Source organism: Lithobates pipiens, unplaced genomic scaffold (assembly GCF_037356315.1).
Source record: "Lithobates pipiens isolate NorthernLeopardFrog02 unplaced genomic scaffold, aLitPip1_a1.2 Scaffold_23, whole genome shotgun sequence".
NCBI classification, from domain to species: Eukaryota; Metazoa; Chordata; class Amphibia; order Anura; family Ranidae; genus Lithobates; species Lithobates pipiens.
This window is the reverse complement of record NW_027507785.1, coordinates 54260407-54281158: the sequence shown is the minus strand read 5'-3', so window position 1 is coordinate 54281158 and position 20752 is coordinate 54260407. Positions and strand designations below refer to the sequence as shown.

At 47.1% G+C, this 20752-nt stretch overlaps 1 protein-coding gene across 2 annotated transcripts in view; it reads right to left on the bottom strand.

The window, feature by feature from the left end:
* LOC143927535 (uncharacterized) overlaps positions 1–20747 on the bottom strand; it is a 69820-nt gene extending 49073 nt beyond the window's left edge. For both annotated transcript variants that reach the window (XM_077451650.1, XM_077451652.1), the window contains exon 1: positions 20602–20747. In XM_077451650.1, the coding sequence (XP_077307776.1) occupies positions 20602–20685 (84 nt within the window). In that variant the 5' untranslated portion in view covers positions 20686–20747. The remainder of the gene's footprint in view (positions 1–20601) is intronic.
* Between the last annotated feature and the right edge of the window lie 5 nt (positions 20748–20752).

Genomic DNA, 20752 nt, shown 5'->3' with positions numbered 1-20752 from the left:
TCCTTATAAGAACTTTTGTGGACCAAGCAGGTTGTGTGTTAGTGATTAGCAGACTGTACGTCAGTCCCTATACCAATGAAGGACTGCTGCAGTATAGGGCAGCGGTCAGCAGTAGTGCACGGCAACCCTATGTATTGTGGACCGATAGCGGTCCTTACAGAACAGCAGACTGTACTGCACTCAGGCCTATGTACCGTAGCACCCTATACCAAGTTACCAGTCCTTATAAAAACTTTTGTGGACCAAGCAGGTTGTGTGTTAGTGTTTAGCAGACTGTGCGTCAGTCCCTATACCGCTGAAGGACTGCTGCAGTATAGGGCAGCGGTCAGCAGTAGTGCACGGCAACCCTATGTATTGTGGACCGATAGCGGTCCTTACAGAACAGCAGACTGTAACGCACTCAGGCCTATGTACCGTAGCACCCTATACCAAGTTACCAGTCCTTATAAGAACTTTTGTGGACCAAGCAGGTTGTGTGTTAGTGATTAGCAGACTGTACGTCAGTCCCTATACCAATGAAGGACTGCTGCAGTATAGGGCAGCGGTCAGCAGTAGTGCACGGCAACCCTATGTATTGTGGACCGATAGCGGTCCTTACAGAACAGCAGACTGTACTGCACTCAGGCCTATGTACCGTAGCACCCTATACCAAGTTACCAGTCCTTATAAAAACTTTTGTGGACCAAGCAGGTTGTGTGTTAGTGTTTAGCAGACTGTGCGTCAGTCCCTATACCGCTGAAGGACTGCTGCAGTATAGGGCAGCGGTCAGCAGTAGTGCACGGCAACCCTATGTATTGTGGACCGATAGCGGTCCTTACAGAACAGCAGACTGTAACGCACTCAGGCCTATGTACCGTAGCACCCTATACCAAGTTACCAGTCCTTATAAGAACTTTTGTGGACCAAGCAGGTTGTGTATTAGTGTTTAGCAGACTGTGCGTCAGTCCCTATACCGCTGAAGGACTGCTGCAGTATAGGGCAGCGGTCAGCAGTAGTGCACGGCAACCCTATGTATTGTGGACCGATAGCGGTCCTTACAGAACAGCAGACTGTACCGCACCCAAGCCTATGTACCGTAGCACCCTAGACAGACCAAGTTACCAGTCCTGATAAAGAGCTTTGTGGAACAAGTGAGTTGTGAATGATTAGCAGACTGCAGCAGAAGGGCAGCAGTCAAGTATAATATTCTTTCTATATTTGGAAGAAAGAATATTATACGTGTACAAGCCTATTACCGTACCACTGATACCAGTCCTGAAAAGAACCTTTGTGGAACTAATAGTAACAGCAAGTCTTTAAAATTATCCTCACTGCCTGACACACTGCTTCCTGCCTGTCCCTATACAAATTGGCAAAAAAGAGTAGGCTGGAACGATTAGCTGGAATAGCTCTTTTGTGGACCTGATAGTAACAGCTAATGATGATGATGATGATGATGATGAAGAAAGACTAATCTGGCTGAGCTGTCCCTAAAATAGCAGCATACAGCGCTCTGTCCCTTTATCTAAACTGACAAAAGAAACTCAGGCTGCTGACCTAACACCTATACCAGTCCTGAAAAGAACTTTTGTGTACCAAATAGCTAGCGTTTTCTCTGTCCCTACTCCACACAGGATCCTTTCCCTACAGTGACAGAAGAAAGAATGTAAAATGGCCACCGGATCGGGTGTATTTATAGGTTAGGGGGAATGTCCAAGTGTCCATGAGCTGTCATGTCTCAATTGGTTGTCCTGTAACACATGATAAACGTGTCACGAAAGGTTAAAGTTCTTGTATACATTAAACACGTAAGTCCGCCGGGGCGAACGACGGAAAAAGGCGTTCGAACCCGCGGACGGCGAAAGTCGGAAATTCGCCGCGAAACGACCGCCGGGCGAAACGTTCGTCCATCACTATTTATTGGTACAAGTTAACCACTTAAGGACCAGGCTTCTTTTTCAGACTCAGTGTTTACATGTTTAAAACATTTTTTTTGCTAGAAAATTACTTAGAACCCCCAAACATTTTATATTTCTAGATTGTAAGCTCTAACGAGCAGGGCCCTCTTATCCCTCCTGTATTGATATGTATTGTAAGTGTACTGTCTGCCCTCATATTGTAAAGCGCTGCGCAAACTGTTGGCGCTATATAAATCCTGAATAATAATATTTTTTTTTTCTAACACCCTAGAGAATAAAATGGCGGTTATTGCAATACTTTTTTTCACACCGTATTTGCGCAGCGGTCTTACAAGCGCACTTTTTTTTGGAAAAAAATCAAAAAAAATCATTTTTTTAATAAAAAAATAAGACAACAGTAAAATTAGCCCAATTTTTCTTCATATTATGAAAGATAATGTTACGCCAAGTAAATTGATACCCAACATGTCTCGCTTCAAAATTGCGCCCGCTCGTGGAATAGTGTCAAACTTTTTAGCCTCAAAAATCTCCATAAGCAACATTTAAAAAATTCTACAGGTTGCATTTTCTGTGTTACAGAGGAGGTCTAGGACTAGAATTATTGCTCTCGCTCTACCGATCGCAGCGATACCTCACATGTGTGCTTTGACCGCCGTTTTCATATGTGGGCGCTACTCACGTATGCGCTCGCTTCTGTGCGCAAGCTTGTCGTGACGGGGTGTTTTTAAAAACCTCTTTTTTTTCTTATTTATGTTAATTCATTTTATTTATTTTTACACTGTTTAAAAAAAAAAATGGATCACTTTTATTCCTATTACAAGAAATGTAATGTAAACATCCCTTGTAATAGAAAAAAGCATGACAGGTCCTCTTAACCACTTTCAGACCGGACCATTTTGCTGGTCAAAGACCAGACCACTTTTTGCGATTCGGCACTGCGTCATTTTAACTGACAATTGCGCGGTCGTGCGACGTGGCTCCCAAACAAAATTGACGTCCTTTTTTTCCCACAAATAGAGCTTTCTTTTGGTGGTATTTGATCACCCCTGCGGTTTTTATTTTTTGCGCTATAAACAAAAATAGAGCGACAATTTTGAAAAAAACGCATTATTTTTTACTTTTTGTTGTAATAAATATCCCCCAAAAATATATAAAAAAACATTTTTTTCCCTTAGTTTAGGCCGATACGTATTCTTCTACATATTTTTGGTAAAAAAAAAAAAAAAAAATCGCAATAAGCGATTATTGATTGGTTTGCGCAAAAGTTATAGCATTTACAAAATAGGGATAGTTTTATAGCATTTTTATTAATAATTTTTTATTATTATTTTTTTTACTAGTAATGGCGGCGATCAGCGATTTTCATTGTGACTGCGACATTATGGCGGACACATCGGACATTTTTGACACATTTTTGGGACCATTGTCATTTATACAGTAATCACTGCTATATAAATGCAGTGATTCCTGTGTAAATGACACTGGCAGTGAAGGGGTTAACCAGGGGGTGGCAGTGTAGGGGGTAAGTGTTCCTAGGAGTGTGTTACTAACTGTGGGGGGGTTGGGCTTTCATTTTGTGAGCACTAATCTCTGCTCCAATCACATGGAGCAGAGATCAGCGTCACTAGTTGCTAGGCAGAATGGAGAAATGCTGTTTACACAGCATTTCCTCCATTCAGCCGTCCCGTGAGACGATCGCGGGTATGCCCGATCGAGTCCGCGGGTCCCGCGACCGGACTCACGGGGGTCCCGACCAGAGCGGGAGCTCGCCGGCGGCGGCGCGCTCCCGATAGCAGGGCAGCATTGAAGATTGGACATACATGTACGCCAATATGCCTGCCCGTGCCATTCTGTCGACGTACATCGTCGTGCGCTGGTCGGGAACCGGTTAAATATGAGATGTGGGGTCAAAAAGTCCTCAGATCTCATATTTGGACTTAAATGCAAAAAAAAAAAAAAAAAAAAGGCATTTGAAAAAATGACATTTAAAAAATATACGCCCTCCTATGGTATAGAGACGAGTGGGGGCCATCTTAGCCTCACCAGTCTCTATACCCAGCTAGGACCCGATCGCCTCCGCCGCTACCGTTGGCTCTAATAAGCGGCAGAAGGTGCGGGCGGGAGGGGGGGTGGCACCTCTCCCGCCGCCGATAGCGGTGATCTCGCCGCGAACCCGCCGCGGAGACCACCGTTATCGTACAGATGACCGGCGCCTGAAGAGATGGATATCTCGATTATGGCAGCAGCCGCTGCCGATACCGAGATATCCCTCTTCGAAAATAGGACCTACATCGGCGTGCGCTGGTCGTTAAGTGGTTAAAGGGCTTGTGAACCCTCATGGTTTTTCACCCTAATGCCGCGTACACACAACCGGATTTTCCAGCAGAAAAGGTCAGACGGTCATCCTGACGGACTTTCGACGGAGTTACGAACACACGAACGGACTAAAGTCAGTTTGAAAGTCCATTCATTTTGAACGTGATGACGTACGACGGGACTAGAAAAGGAAGTTCAATAGCCAGTAGCCAATAGCTGCCCTTTGCGTCGTATTTGGTCCGTCGGACCAGCACACAGACGAACAGTTTTCCCGATAGGAATTGAGCCTGCTGGACAGATTTGAAACATCTTCGATTTCTAGGTCCGTCTGAATTTTTTAAAGAAAAATGATCGGATTATACCACACACGATCGGACTATCCGACGGAATGATTCCTTCAGACCTATTCTGCTGGAAGGTCCGGTCGTGTGTACGCGGCAAAATACATCCTATGCATTAAGATGAAAAAACTCCTCCTGTAGACTCCTCCTCCTCTGATCCTTTGCCGGCCGGGAACGAGCATACCAGCTCTAGCTGGTGTCCCGTGTCCTGATTGGATAGATTGATAGCAGCGCAGCCATTGGCTCCCTCCTCCGCGGATTGCCCAGTTGGTTCTTCTTCTGAGGGTGACTGCAGAAAAAAGCATGTACCAAGTCCATGGCGTGTAGATTCTGTTTGGGTTCCCAGGAATTCTCCTCTGGTCCATAGCCCTTCCATTTAACTAGGTATTGCACTCAACCTCTTCTCCTCCTGCAGTCTACAATTGCCTCCACTTCAAACTCCTCATCTCCGTTGACGATCACCGGTTCGGGCGGTCTAGCCTCTCGGTTAGGAAAAGGATCCGGCAGAGATAGATCTGAGTGTGTCGTCAGCATAGAGGTGGTATTGGAAGCCATGGGAGGTTATCAACTGGCCCAAGGAAAAGGTGTAGAGAGAGAATGGCAGATGCCCAAGGATGGAGCCTTGGGGTACCCCAACAGAAAGAGGAAGAGGAGCCAAGGAGATAGTTATAGGTGACTTTGAAAGTGCGATAGGTAGATGGAGACCCAGGAAAGAGTAGAGTCGTGGATGCCAAGGGAGCAGGGCTGGATTAACGTAGGGGCTATTGGAGCTGCAGCTCCAGGCCCCTACCTCAATATAGGCCCAGCCACCCAAAAAGGACATGGAAAGCAATGGGTCAACGGGAAGAAATCTCCCCTGATGGGCCCTGAATTCCACATGCACCGCCTAGGCAGAGTGGTGGAATGGGTCAACGGGAAGAAATCTCCCCTGATGGGCCCTGAATTCCACATGCACCGCCTGGGCAGAGTGGTGGGATTTTTAATGGGCACTGCATGAGCAGTCCTAACAGAAGCCTGGGGCACACCAATGCAGGGCTCTTAAAGAAGTCTGGGGCTTCCATAGTGTTAGGCCTGCACAGCTGCACTCTTTCAGCTCAGAGTGCACACCAATGCATGGCCCTTACAGAAACTTGGCAAGTCAAATGCCAGGCTTCCCTAGTGTTATGCCTGTGTGGCTGCACACTTTTGAGTTTGGGCGCATGCCAGCACAGGCTCTTGGAAAGCAGAAGGGTGCCCAATAAAAGGCCCACCAAAATCCTCAGCACCAAGCGCATGATGCTATTAATCCGGCCCTGCAAGGGAGTGGAGGTTATTGAGGAAGAGTAGGTAGCCAACTGTATCAAAGGCAGTGGAAAGGTCTAATGCTTTGTACACACAATCAGATTGTTGGCCAACAAAACCGTGGACTTTTGTCCGAAGGGCGTTGGCCCAAACTTGTCTTGCATACACACGGTCACACAATTGTTGTCCAACAATTACTAACATAGTGACGTACTAGACATACTACGTGTTTTTTCAGCTCTTTAGTGCCACCCTTTGGGCTCCTTCTGCTAATTTCGTGTTAGTAGAAGTTTGGAGGGTGTTGATGATTCGCTTTTCATTTTGCACTTTTCAGTTTGTTTCTGAATGGCTGTTCGTCAACCAGCCATGTTGTGGAATCGGAGGAGATAACGTGTATTATTGGCCTTGGAGTTATTGCTTTGACATTATTTCTTTGGTTGAATAATGATTTGATTTGGTATATTTTCTAGATTTTTGGATGCATAGAATGTACTTTTAGGTTACTTTAAGTTCTATTGGAAGATAGCATGTCTAATTTTATTTTTTTAATTTTTTTAATGCAAATAAAAAAAAATTGTGTAGAATAATACTTGCCGATGTTTCATAGTTAGTTAGGTTGAATAAAGACACCAGTCCATACAGTTCAACCTGAGTGAGTGTCTACAATTGTCCCTATCCCTGTAAATTGCACACTCACATTGGTCCCCACAATCCAAGGTCCCCATTCATATACTAGGGCCAATTTTGGACAGAGGCCAATTAACCTACCTGCATGTCTTTGGAGTGTGGGAGGAAACCAGAGTACCCGGAGGAAACCCACGCAGGCACAGGGAGAACATGCAAACTCCAGGCAGGTAGTGTCGTGGTTGAGATTTGAACCAGTGACCCTTCTTACTGCTAGGTGAGAGTGCTAACCACTACACCACTGTGCCACCCTTACACCACTGTGCTGCCCATGTGTTTTACTTCAAATGACAGTTGGGGAGTCGGCAGTTACATTTAAAAAAATACAATGTAAAATTGACAAGGGACACCAACAAAGTTGTATCTTTGATCTTAAAAGCGACGGGATAATGGTGTTGTGGTAACTTGCCCAAATAAAAAAAAATAATTAAAAAAAAAGCATAAAAAAAGCATAATAATATTATTCTTGATATTACAAAAAAAAGCCTTTGAAAATTCATTTGCAATAACTCCATCAGTATCACCAGCAAAGCAGCTTCATTATTATCCCATTATAGAAGAAGAGAATTGTGCGCTGCATTTGGAGATTTCATAATTTGCCGCGTCACAAATGTTAATTCTCCATTACGAACGCTAGTTTACAAGACCGACCGCTTCCGTCTCGTCCTTGCTTCCAAGCATGCGTGTTTGTACTTTGGACTTTTGTCCAACGGACTTGTGTACACACGCCTGGAAAATCCAACTACACACATTTGTCTGTGGAAAATTTGAAAACCTGCCATCCAACATTTTTTGCCGGAAAGTCCGAAAACAATTGTCCGATGGAGCGTACAAATGGTCAGATTTACCGACAACAACCTGTCACCACATATTTCCCGTTGGAAAATCCAATTGCGTGTACGGGGCTTAAGAGTATAAGTATGCAGTAATGGCTGTTGGGTGTAGCGGTTAGTAGGTTGTCAGTGAGTTTTAGTAGGACGGTTTCAGTGGAATGTTGCGGGGCGGAAGCCAGACTGTAGGGGTCAAGAAGGTTGGTATCAGTGAGATAGCAACTGGTGGTTGTGGGCAAGGCGATCGAGAAATTTGGAGGTAAATAGCAGAGAGTCTTAAAGCGTAAGTAAACCCATCCATACAACAGTTACATTTCTGGCACATGCCGGAAATGTGACACTCCCATTGGTTGTGCTTTCAACCAAGCTGTCAAACCATCCAATGGCTGGTGTCTTAACTGATCACATGTGCTGGATCATGGCAGTTGTAGATTAAACAGAGGCCAAGATGGCAGCTTCCTTGGCTGGAAATGACAGGTGGGTTTACTTCCACTTTAAGTTGATCAAACAGATGGGGGTCAGTAAAGGTTTTGTAAGTATGAGGGTAACCAGTGCATGTTTGAGAGGAGAGGGGAAGGTTCCGGTGTAGATGGAAAGATTGAAGATGTGGGTAATGCCGGCCATGGATGGATCTAATCTTGTCCAGTTCAGCAGGGACTGGCCAAGATTCGATCCATCTATGGGCAGGCTGGTTGTACTGAGCCTGTTGGATTTTTTGCATGCTATCTCTTCTGGCAGCTGTAGCCACCAGCAGTAATCATTGTGTTCTACAGGAAAGGAAGGCTCCCCATTGGCAGGACACAAAGGGGGGGGGGGGGGAATACTCTCATCAACATTGTCTATGTTGATGGGGAAATTGAGCAATTTTCTTTCCTGCAACCCGGGCTTCAGCTTGTAAGTACAGTAATTTTGCAAGCGTTCTTATTAAACGCCTGCCGCTAACGCTCATGTAAACCAATCCTGCTGCGGGGGGCAGATTTTGAATACGCTGTGCTGTGCGATTATGTATTTTTCCACAAATCCTCCCCCTGCTGACACTCAGCACACTGTTCCTCTATGTGTCAATAAAGCTGGTTGTGAGGAGGAGGAGGAGGGAGAGGGAGAAGGAAGTGAGCGCTTCCTGCAGAGATCCCGGAAATGGAGGCTGCACATGTCATCTGCTGGGTGTGTGGGTGAGGGGCAGCGGGGAGGGATTGTCTGTGCAGGGATCAGGAGTCCTTCTCATTGTCTGGACTGTTAACCCCTCCACTGCCACTGACCTAGGTCTGTGTCTTCCCTGAGGAACTTACAAGGGCCAGCATGCCTCATGCTGCATCTATGCATTATCCTATAGGCAGTAAATATGTGTCTTGGATTGTAATTTGCACATGAATGCCCTCCGACTTGCCCATCTCTCCGACTTGTCCCTCCGAGCTCCAGGTGACGTATTTACTGCCTATCCCATGAATGCGTAGAAAACCGAAGAGTGACCGCAGAAAACAACTGAGTGGTCTGCTCCTGTTTATTCGTTGCTTGTGTTGTTTGTTTTTGTGTATTATTAACCTTTTATATCTGTGTTTGTCCCGAACGCCGGGTACACTGGAACTACAAGTACCAAGGATGGCCGATACCGTAGACCAGACTTTCTCATCAACCTTTTAGCCCCAGAGGAACCCCTAAAACAGTTCAGGTCTTGGGCAACCTCTGCTAACACCAATTTATTGGTGGTCAGTGGGAAGAATCCTCCTTCGATTGGAGGTCAGAAGGAAGAATACCCCTTACATTGGTGGTCAGTGGGAAAAATACCTTTTGCATTGGTGGTCAGTGGGCAGAATGTCCCTTACATTGGCGGTCAGTGGGCAGAATGTTCCTTACATTGGTGATCAGTGGGCAGAATGTTCCTTACATTGGTGATCAGTCGGCAGAATGTTCCTTACATTGGCAGTCAGTGGGCAGAATGCTCCTTACATTGGTGATCAGTGGGAAGAATGCTCCTTAGATTGCAGGTCAGAAAGAAGAATGCCCCTTATTTTGGTGGTCAGTGGGCAGAATTCCCGTTAAAAATTGGTGGGCAGAATGCCCCTTACCTTGGTGATCAGTGGGAAGAATACCCCTTACATTCGAGGGTCAGTTGGAGGAATGCGCCTTACATTGGTGATCAGTGGGAAGAATCCTCCTTAGATTAGGGTCAGTGGGAAGAATCCTCCTTACATTGGTGGTCAGTGGGAAGAATGTCCCTTACATTGGTGGTCAGTGGGCAGAATGTCCCTTACATTGGTGGTCAGTGGGCAGAATGTCCCTTACATTGGAGGTCAGTGGGAAGAATGCTCCTTAGATTGGAGGACAGAAAGAAGAATGCCCCTTATTTTGGTGGTCAGTGGGCAGAATTCCCGTTAAAAATTGGTGGGCAGAATGCCCCTTACCTTGGTGATCAGTGGGAAGAATACCCCTTACATTCGAGGGTCAGTTGGAGGAATGCGCCTTACATTGGTGATCAGTGGGAAGAATCCTCCTTAGATTAGGGTCAGTGGGAAGAATCCTCCTTACATTGGTGGTCAGTGGGAAGAATGTCCCTTACATTGGTGGTCAGTGGGCAGAATGTCCCTTACATTGGTGGTCAGTGGGCAGAATGTCCCTTACATTGGAGGTCAGTGGGAAGAATGCTCCTTAGATTGGAGGACAGAAAGAAGAATGCCCCTTATTTTGGTGGTCAGTGGGCAGAATTCCCGTTAAAAATTGGTGAGCAGAATGCCCCTTACCTTGGTGATCAGTGGGAAGAATACCCCTTACATTCGAGGGTCAGTTGGAGGAATGCGCCTTACGTTGGTGATCAGTGGGAAGAATCCTCCTTAGATTGGGGGTCAGTGGAAAGAATCCTCCTTACATTGGTGGTCACTGGGAAGAATCCTCCTTAGATTGGGGGTCAGTGGGAAGAATCCTCCTTAGCTTGGAGGTCAGTGGGAAGAATGTTCCTTTCATTGGTGGATTTGTAGGAAGAATGCCACCCTTACAGACATCTAATAACATCACTGGTGTCATGCTGCTGGCTTTGCCATGTGGCACTGGTCCTGTAACCATTTAGGCACCATTAGATGGGAGGTCAATTAGCCACAGCTCAAGGAACCCCTAGCAATCTTCTGGAGAACTTCTAGGGTTCCTTAGAACTTTAGTAGAGAATGACTGCCATGAGGCGAGGGAGTAGGGGGCCAAGTGAGTACGGGGGGTGGTAAGTCAAGGAGAGTAGGGTGGTAAGTGAGAGCAGGGTCAGGGGAAGTAGGGGGTAGGGGGGGTAAGTGAGGGCGGGGGGGGGGGGCTTTGATGTAATTGTGTGGAGCACTGCTGTGGCTTAACCCGCCTAACCCAAAAGTGGTTAAATAGTCAGATTTCTGCCCCCCCCCCCCCCCGGCACCCACTGAACATAGGGGACCCGGAGAAGCTTTTTTAAAAAAAATAGCTGCACAGCGGGGGATTAGATTGTTAGTACACAGAATTTTGGAGTCCCCGCTCTACTTCCAACCCCCCCCACTGAGTTTGCAGAGCTGGGCCAGGACAAAAGGGTGACAGCTGGCACGGGGGGTGGGGGTGTGGTGAGAAGGCATGGAGGGGAACCTCCGCACCTTAACAACCAATAATTGCCAGCATTCTTTTATTTACATTTCAGCTGTTAGTAGGGAAATCCCGCTGACAGCTGAAAGAGCCGAGCCAGAAGGTATCAGTTTTGGGTATTGGAGCATTTTCACGAGTATCGATACCGATATCGGTGAAACTCTAGTACAAAATAGTTTTGGGCCATACTTCAGCTTTAACCTCTTGCTGTCAATGTAACATGTAGGTATGGCAGCAAAGAGGTTGGGGTTCAAAGCTGGCACTTCACACATATGTGTCTGAACGCGCTCACGCCACGCCCCCAGCCAGGGCCGTCTTTAATATTGATTGGACCCCGGGCAAAAATTTTCTTGCGCCCCCCATGCCATTTCCCTCTCCACCTGCTCTGAGACATACAATAAATAGCAGCTAGACTTAAAATCAGTTTTCTGTATCAGATCAGGCAGCAGTTGCAATTGGTTGCCAGCAGTTACAGCATTTCATTACTGCTTACTGACTGGTTGCTAGAGGTTACAGCACACATTACGGCTCACTGATTAGTTGCTAGAGGTTACAGCACATCATCTCACAGCAGTGGGACATGATATACATGCGCATGCTGCTTTTATTTATATATCAATGCTGCCGGCCGCAACTATTTACTTAGTATTGTCGCCACTATTTACATATGAATGCCGGTTATTTACACGTAAACACAGGGTCTGCAGGTGAGTCATCTGCACACAACAATAGGGAAGAGCTGGGCAGCATTAGTAGCAGCACTTCACACTGAGATATTGGGACACAGAACAGGACTAAAACTTCAAGGGACAAGGGAATTTACACCTGAATAGTTGGCAAGTATAAGGCAACTATTTTGGGCCCCACAACAATGACAGGGCCCAGGGCAGCTGCCCCTTTTGCCCTGCCTTAAAGACGGCCCTGACCCCAGCACAGTAACCGAGCTGTCAACCACAGCTCGTGGTCTCTCGTAATAATCCCACCCCCCCCCCCATACATTGCAAAGCGCTGCATAAACTGTTGGCGCTATATAATTCTTGTATAATAATATTAATAATGATCGGTAGCCGACCAGACCTTGTGGGAAGAGGTTAAATCTTCAGATTTAAAAAATGTTTTGATTTTTAGAGGTCGTTCACAGCAGTGGTTGGGGAAGCAGTAAAACCCAGTGGTTGAGCCGCCCTTTTACTGCTCCCTAACTGTTACCCCTCCTTTAGCTTCAGAGGCATCGACCAACGATGTCCACAATGCCTTGCTTCGTGGATGCGGCAGGAATTCTCCTTCCCTGATGCTATGACCACTGAACACGACCGATTCAAGTGAATGGGGTCACTCTAAGTGCCCTGAGAGACTGCTTGCAATGCAGTGCATAATAAGGGCTCATTCACACAAGCTTTGCTTTCTGAAGAGCTATCCATGTTCAGATTGCTCTTCAGAGAGCATTTGACGGGCAGTGAGGAGGTGTGATATTGCCTCCTCACCGCCTGCCAAATGCTTTGTGAAGAACGATCCGAATGCGGATTGCTCTTCAGAGAGTAAAGCGCACGTGAATGAGCCCTTAGCAATTGGGTTTGGATCTACGGTAAAATAGAACTTTAGTCAAAAAACTCCATTAACAATAGTGGCCAACCTGTCTAAAATTCACTAATACACTTTCCCACCCTGGTTTGCACATGCTCAGTTGCTCTCTATTCTCGGCCCTGTGATTAAATCAGAGCCACTAGAGGCCAATCTGCTGACAGCTTTAAGATTTACTGTTGCTGAAGGGGGAAGGAAGCAACAGGAATGACACAGACTGTCCTATGGAAACACATATTAAGCAATTTTCTTTCCTTGAACCACGGGTTCAAGGAAGGAAAAGTGCTAGATTCTGACTGTGTTGAAGGGGGGGGGGGGGGGGGGCCCTCCCACAGCGCTATTGTGTTCTGTCAGTGGAAAGCCTACCCCACTGTCAGAACACAATGGGTACTACTGGTGGCAATAGCTGCTGGTGGTGGTCGGGCAAAAAAAAAATAAAGAAAACACCGACAGGTGGGTTGTACTGAAATCAATCAATGGACTGACTTCAGTACAACCAGCCTGCCCATAGACCAATCAAAATTCATCCGGTTCTTGCTGAACCAGCCAAATTTCGATCCTTCTATGGCTGGCTTTTAGGCCCGGATCACACCTATGCGATTGCAGACATCGCATGTCACTTGCTCCGCATTCCTGGGCACATCACTCGCAATTCCTGTGCGATGTGAATTCAGCCGTACAGTTTGTATGGCTGAAGTCGCATCGCATTTGCACCACCAAAATGGTAAAGAACACTTTTTTTTTGGTCCGCACTGGAATCAGATCGCATGGCTGTTCAGACACACAGTTCGCACTGCATTCTGCAAACTCTCCCCTGCCCTACCAACACTGTCCACTGCCCCAACCCCCCTCCCCCCAAAAACTATTGTGAACATTTTTTTTAAAAAATAAAAATTAAAAAAAATAAATATGTAAAAATAAAAAACTACTGACACCATCCACTGCCACATGCCCCCCCACCCCACCCCGTTCCTCAGAAACACTCTGAAAAAATATTGAAAACGTGATTTAAAAATGTTTTTGCCGTCGGGGGGCTGTGGAATGTGGACGCGGAGCGCCACCTTCCTCAAATTAGTTTTTTAGGGTTGGGATGTCTGGGTTTAGTAGCGTTTGATGAGTGTTGGGGGGCGTTAAAACTGCTCAACAATTGAAAGTGACAGAAATAAACAAATTTGAATGCACCGCACCAAGACCGCACTGAAAACGCCTGCCAGAGCGTTGGCGGAGCGTTACCATAGACTTGAATGGGAGGTGTTGAAAGGCTTCAAACGCCTTCTGACTTGACATGAGGCTTCAATTTTTAAGCAACGCGATGCTAAGTGTGAACAGCACAATGTGCTGTCTATTATATCATGTGCATAGGCGTTTGAGGGGAGTTTTGAGCCAAGATGTACAATCAAGGCTGGAAATGTACATATTTTATATGAACAAAGTGACATATAGTTTTTGAGACCAACGAGAGGGGGATTGACTGCTCCGGGGCTTCAGAAAAATGGCAGCCTCCAGCAAGAGGAAACGGGAGCACCGCTGGAGGCAATTTACAGCAAACACTAATTTTAGTAGCAATAATTATTAATGTTGAATCTATGTTCTTTCATTTGTTACCGAACTGTTATAGGTAAAGTTTTACAACTGGGTCAAAAATCTCCGAACCATATGGCTCCATGCACACTGAAGCTCAAAAAAGCTATTTCTGGACGCCAGATTGCTGGCACAAAACGCTGGTTTAAAAACCTGCTTTTAACAGCGTTTTATACTAGCGTTTATGAGCGTTTTACAGCGTTAGCGTTAATGGCCATTTTTTATAAAAATACACAGAGGACACTCCAAAAATCCCACAATGCATTGAAAAATAGAATGGCGAACACTAATGAACGAGCGTTTACAAGCGTTTATGAGCGTTTATCGGCGTTTGTCGTTTTTTGGCGCTGAAAAACGGCACTTTGAGGCTCCATGCACACTGAAGCTGATAAACTGCAGTTTATTGGCGTTTGGGCGTTTTTTGTAAAAGCCCATAAACTCCACTCTATGTTAGCCTATGTGTCCATGCACACATGGACGTTTTTCAGCTTTAATGAGCAGTGGAGTTTATGGGCTTTTTTCTGAACGCCAGAAATTCGCGTTCAAAGTGCCGTTTTTCAGCGGCAAAAAACGACAAACGCTCATTAACGCTCATTAACGCTCGTTCATTAGTGTTCGGCATTCTATTTTTCAATGCATTGTGGGATTTTTGGAGTGTCCTCTGTGTATTTTTATAAAAAACGCCCATTAACGCTAACGCTGTAAAACGCTCATTAACGCTCATTAACGCTAGTATAAAACGCTGTTAAAAGCAGGTTTTTCAACCAGCGTTTTCTGCCAGAAATCTGGCGTCCAGAAATAGCTTTTTTGAGCTTCAGTGTGCATGGAGCCTGAACGTGAATTTCTGGCGTTCAGAAAAAAGCCCATAAACTCCACTGCTCATTAAAGCTGAAAAACGTCCATGTGTGCATGGACACATAGGCTAACATAGAGTGGAGTTTATGGGCTTTTACAAAAAACGCCCAAACTCCAATAAACTGCAGTTTATCAGCTCCAGTGTGCATGGAGCCTAAAAGTTGCACAAAAAAATAATACTTTATAATACCGTATATACTCGAGTATAGGCCGACCCGAATATAAGCCGAGGCCCCCAATTTACCCCCAAAAAACTGGAAAAAATTATTGACTCGTGTATAAGCCGAGGGTGAGACATGCCTGTCCATCCCTGTGTGTCCGTCCATCCCTGTGGGTCCATCCATCCCTGTGTGTGTGTCCATGCATCCGTGTGTGTGTGTGTGTGTGTCCATGCATCTGTGTGTGTGTGTGTGTGTGTGTGTGTGTGTGTGTGTGTCCGTGCAGCCTACCTGTGTCCAGCCTGCCTGTGTCCGTCCAGCCTGCGTCCCGTCCAGCCTGCGTCCCGTCCAGCCTGCGTCCCGGCCCGGCCCGTCCCGGCCCGGCCCGTCCCGTCCCGAGCCGAGCCTCCGTCCTTCAGCTCTTCGTCGGCGGCCATTCTAGGATTCAAAAGCCGCGCCTCCGTCGGTGATAGGCGGAACACTCAATTTCCCACTGACTGCTGTTCCGCCTATCGGATGTCCGTGATAGGCGGAACACTCAATTTCCCAGCAGCCTGTGTTCCGCCTATCACGGGCATCGTCTCATCCTCGTCCGTAGTACGAGGATGAGACGATGCCCGTGATAGGCGGAACACAGGCTGCTGGGAAATTCAGTGTTCCGCCTATCACAGGCGAAGGCGGAGCCGGAGGCGCGGCTTTTGAATTCTAGAATGGCCGCTGTCTGTCTGCTCGACACGCTGATCGAGCGGGCAGACAGCGATGACTCGAGTATAAGCCGAGGGGGGCACTTTCAGCCTCAAAAAAGAGGCTGAAAATCTCGGCTTATACTCGAGTATATACGGTACATAAAAGGTAAGAGCTGGAAATAGGGTTGCCGACTGTCCAGGATTCATCTGAACATTTTCAGGTTTTGAATCGCGTGTCTGGGTTTCATTCCCCCCTGAAACCCAGACACATTATTGAGACCAGACTGTGGTTGAGTGATGGGTAGTGTTGGGGTACTCGGTACCATTTAGTGCAGCCTTTCTCAACATTTTCAACACAGAGGAACCCTTGAAATAGTTCTCCGGTCTCGGGGAACCCCTACTAATAATTAGAAATCTACAACTCGTGATACATTAGTGTGATGGTCAGTGGGAAGAATGGTCCTTACACTTGTGGTCATTGGGAAGAATTACCTCCTTACAGATAGCTAAAAAGATCAGTGGTATCAGTGGGAACTTATCCTAGAGACAGAGATTGCCCAATGCTGAAGGAACCCCTAGCAACCTCTGGAGGAACCCTGGTTGAGAATCACTGATTTTGTGGATTATGGGAAGGAAGATCGTTGGGTTACCCTCCTCTCCTGGTCCCCATCCTCTCACCCCCATTTTCTGGCTTTTCATCCCCACGTATCACTCGCAGAGCATGTTGGTGGTATTGACCTGAAACCCAAACACCAGACTGTGGTTGAGGGATGGGTAGTGTTGGGGTACTCAGTACCATTCAGTGGATGATGGGAAGGAAGATCATTGGGTTACCCTCCTCTCCTGATCCCCCTCCCCTCACCTCCATTTTATAGCTTTTCATCCTCACCTATCCCTTGCAGAGGATGCTGGTTGTATTGGCCTGAAACCCGGACACATTATTCAAACCAGACTGTGGTTGAGGGATGGGTAGTGTTGGGGAACTCAATACCTTTCAGTGGATGATGGGAAGGAAGATTGTTGGGTTACCCTCCTCTCCTGGTCCCCCTCCCCTCACCCCTATTTTCTGGCTTTTCATCCTCGCGTGTCTCGGGCAGAGGATGTTGGTGGTATTGGCCTGAAACCTGGACACATTTTTCAAACCAGACTGTGGTTGAGGGATGGGTAGTGTTGGGGTACTCAATAGCTTTCAGTGGATGATGGGAAGGAAGATCATTGGGTTACCCTCTTCTCCTGGTCCCCCTCCCCTCACCTCCATTTTCTGGCTTTTCATCCTCTCCTATCTCTGGCAGAGGATGTTGGTGGTATTGGCCTGAAACCCAGGCACTTCATTCAGTCAGGAGTGGGTGTAGCTTCAGGGGAGCCTGTTGCGCCTCCCTGTCACAAATTTACTAGAATATTTACTAGAACCAATCTCTCTGTATTTTACTTTTGCAGCAGCTGAATGTCGGCTTCTCCACCTCTCCCTCCTGCCGGAATTCAGCTGCTGCATAAGTAAAATACAGGAGATCGGTTCTAGTAAACGCAGCCCTCACCTCCATTTTATGGCTTTTCATCCTCGCGTATCCCTTGCAGAGGATGCTGGTTGTATTGGCCTGAAACCTGGACACATTATTCAAACCAGCCTGTGGTTGAGGGATGGGTAGTGTTGGGGTACTCAGTACCTTTCAGTGGATGATGGAAAGGAAGATCGCTGGGTTACCCTCTTCTCCTGGTCCCCCTCCCCTTGCCCCCATTTTCTGGCTTTTCATCCTCTTGTATCTCTGGCAGAGGATGTTGGTGGTATTGGCCTGAAACCCGGACACATTTTTCAAACCAGACTGTGGTTGAGGGATGGGTAGTGTTGGGGTACTCAGTACCTTTCAGTGGATGATGGAAAGGAAGATCACTGGGTTACCCTCTTCTCCTGGTCCCCCTCCCCTTGCCCCCATTTTCTGGCTTTTCATCCTCTTGTATCTCTGGCAGAGGATGTTGGTGGTATTGGCCTGAAACCCGGACACATTTTTCAAACCAGACTGTGGTTGAGGGAGGGGTAGTGTTGGGGTACTCAGTACCTTTCAGTGGATGATGGGAAGGAAGATTATTGGGTTACCCTCCTCTCCTGGTCCCCCTCCCCTTGCCCCCATTTTCTGGCTTTTCATCCTCGCGTGTCTCGGGCAGAGGATGTTGGTGGTATTGGCCTGAAACCTGGACACATTTTTCAAACCAGACTGTGGTTGAGGGATGGGTAGTGTTGGGGTACTCAATAGCTTTCAGTGGATGATGGGAAGGAAGATCATTGGGTTACCCTCTTCTCCTGGTCCCCCTCCCCTCACCTCCATTTTCTGGCTTTTCATCCTCTCCTATCTCTGGCAGAGGATGTTGGTGGTATTGGCCTGAAACCCAGGCACTTCATTCAGTCAGGAGTGGGTGTAGCTTCAGGGGAGCCTGTTGCGCCTCCCTGTCACAAATTTACTAGAATATTTACTAGAACCAATCTCTCTGTATTTTACTTTTGCAGCAGCTGAATGTCGGCTTCTCCACCTCTCCCTCCTGCCGGAATTCAGCTGCTGCATAAGTAAAATACAGGAGATCGGTTCTAGTAAACGCAGCCCTCACCTCCATTTTATGGCTTTTCATCCTCGCGTATCCCTTGCAGAGGATGCTGGTTGTATTGGCCTGAAACCTGGACACATTATTCAAACCAGCCTGTGGTTGAGGGATGGGTAGTGTTGGGGTACTCAGTACCTTTCAGTGGATGATGGAAAGGAAGATCGCTGGGTTACCCTCTTCTCCTGGTCCCCCTCCCCTTGCCCCCATTTTCTGGCTTTTCATCCTCTTGTATCTCTGGCAGAGGATGTTGGTGGTATTGGCCTGAAACCCGGACACATTTTTCAAACCAGACTGTGGTTGAGGGATGGGTAGTGTTGGGGTACTCAGTACCTTTCAGTGGATGATGGAAAGGAAGATCACTGGGTTACCCTCTTCTCCTGGTCCCCCTCCCCTTGCCCCCATTTTCTGGCTTTTCATCCTCTTGTATCTCTGGCAGAGGATGTTGGTGGTATTGGCCTGAAACCCGGACACATTTTTCAAACCAGACTGTGGTTGAGGGAGGGGTAGTGTTGGGGTACTCAGTACCTTTCAGTGGATGATGGGAAGGAAGATTATTGGGTTACCCTCCTCTCCTGGTCCCCCTCCCCTTGCCCCCATTTTCTGGCTTTTCATCCTCTTGTATCTCTGGCAGAGGATGTTGGTGGTATTGGCCTGAAACCCGGACACATTTTTCAAACCAGACTGTGGTTGAGGGATGGGTAGTGTTGGGGTACTCAGTACCTTTCAGTGGATGATGGAAAGGAAGATCACTGGGTTACCCTCTTCTCCTGGTCCCCCTCCCCTTGCCCCCATTTTCTGGCTTTTCATCCTCTCGTATCCCTTGCGGAGGATGTTGGTGGTATTGGCCTGAAACCCGGACACATCATTCAGTCATGAGTGGGTGTAGCTTCAGGGGGGCCTGTTGCACCTCCCTGTCACACATTTACTAGAACCAATCTCTCTGTATTTTACTTTTGCAGCAGCTGAATTGCGGCTTCTCTACCTCTCCCTCCTGCCGGCATTCAGCTGCTGCAGGAGTAAAATACAGGAGATCGGTTCTAGTAAACACAGCCCTCATCTCCATTTTCTGGCTTTTCATCCTCACATATCACTTGCAGAGGATGTTGGTGGTATTGGCCTGAAACCCGGACACATTTTACAAACCAGACTATGGTTGAGGGATGGGTAATGTTGGGGTACTCAGTACCTTTCAGTGGATGATGGGAAGGAAGATTATTGGGTTACCCTCCTCTCCTGGTCCCCCTCCCCTTGCCCCCATTTTCTGGCTTTTCATCCTCTCGTATCTCTGGCAGAGGATGTTGGTGGTATTGGCCTGAAACCCGGACACATTTTTCAAACCAGACTGTGGTTGAGGGATGGATAGTGTTGGGGTACTCAGTACCTTTCAGTGGATGATGGAAAGGAAGATCACTGGGTTACCCTCTTCTCCTGGTCCCCCTCCCCTTGCCCCCATTTTCTGGCTTTTCATCCTCTCGTATCCCTTGCGGAGGATGTTGGTGGTATTGGCCTGAAACCCGGACACATCATTCAGTTAGGAGTGGGTGTAGCTTCAGGGGGGCCTGTTGCACCTCCCTGTCACACATTTACTAGAACCAATCTCTCTGTATTTTACTTTTGCAGCAGCTGAAATCCGGCTTCTCCACCTCTCCCTCCTGCCGGCATTCAGCTGCTGCAGGAGTAAAATACAGGAGATCGGTTCTAGTAAACACAGCCCTCACCTCCATTTTCTGGCTTTTCATCCTCGCGTATCCCTTGCAGAGGATGTTGGTGGTATTAGCCTGAAACCCGGACACATCATTCAGTCAGGAGTGGGTGTAGCTTCAGGGGGGCCTGTTGCGCCTCCCTGTCACACATTTACTAGAACCAATCTCTCTGTATTTTACTTTTAGCAGCAGCTGAATGTCGGCTTCTCCACCTCTCCCTCCTGCCGGCATTCAGCTGCCGGAGAAGTAAAATACAGGAGATCGGTTCTAGTAAACGCAGCCTCCGCTGCCCTTCCTGTCCAGCTTCTTCTTCCTTCTGCTTCCCCCCCCCCCCCCCGGGGCTCCTGTGTGCTCCCATTTGCTTTGCGCCTCTAAAGTGTTTGGGTTTGGCTTGAAGGAAAGGTGGCAACCCTAGCTGGAAAGCAACATAAAAAAAAAGACTTCAGCTGTGTGTAGTAAATGCCATTGTCATGTACACAAATGTCTACCATCTTAAGCATCTGTTAGGCTGACCTTAAACTGAATCCTGTTTTTTCCCCTCTTCTCTTTTTTTCCAGGTCGGGTATTAGATTCGGAAACTGCTTTAAAGTCCAACATCCAAGTGTTCAATAGAATTAAAAATTAAAGCATCCCTTTCCTTCACCCGGAGCAATTTGCAGCCACG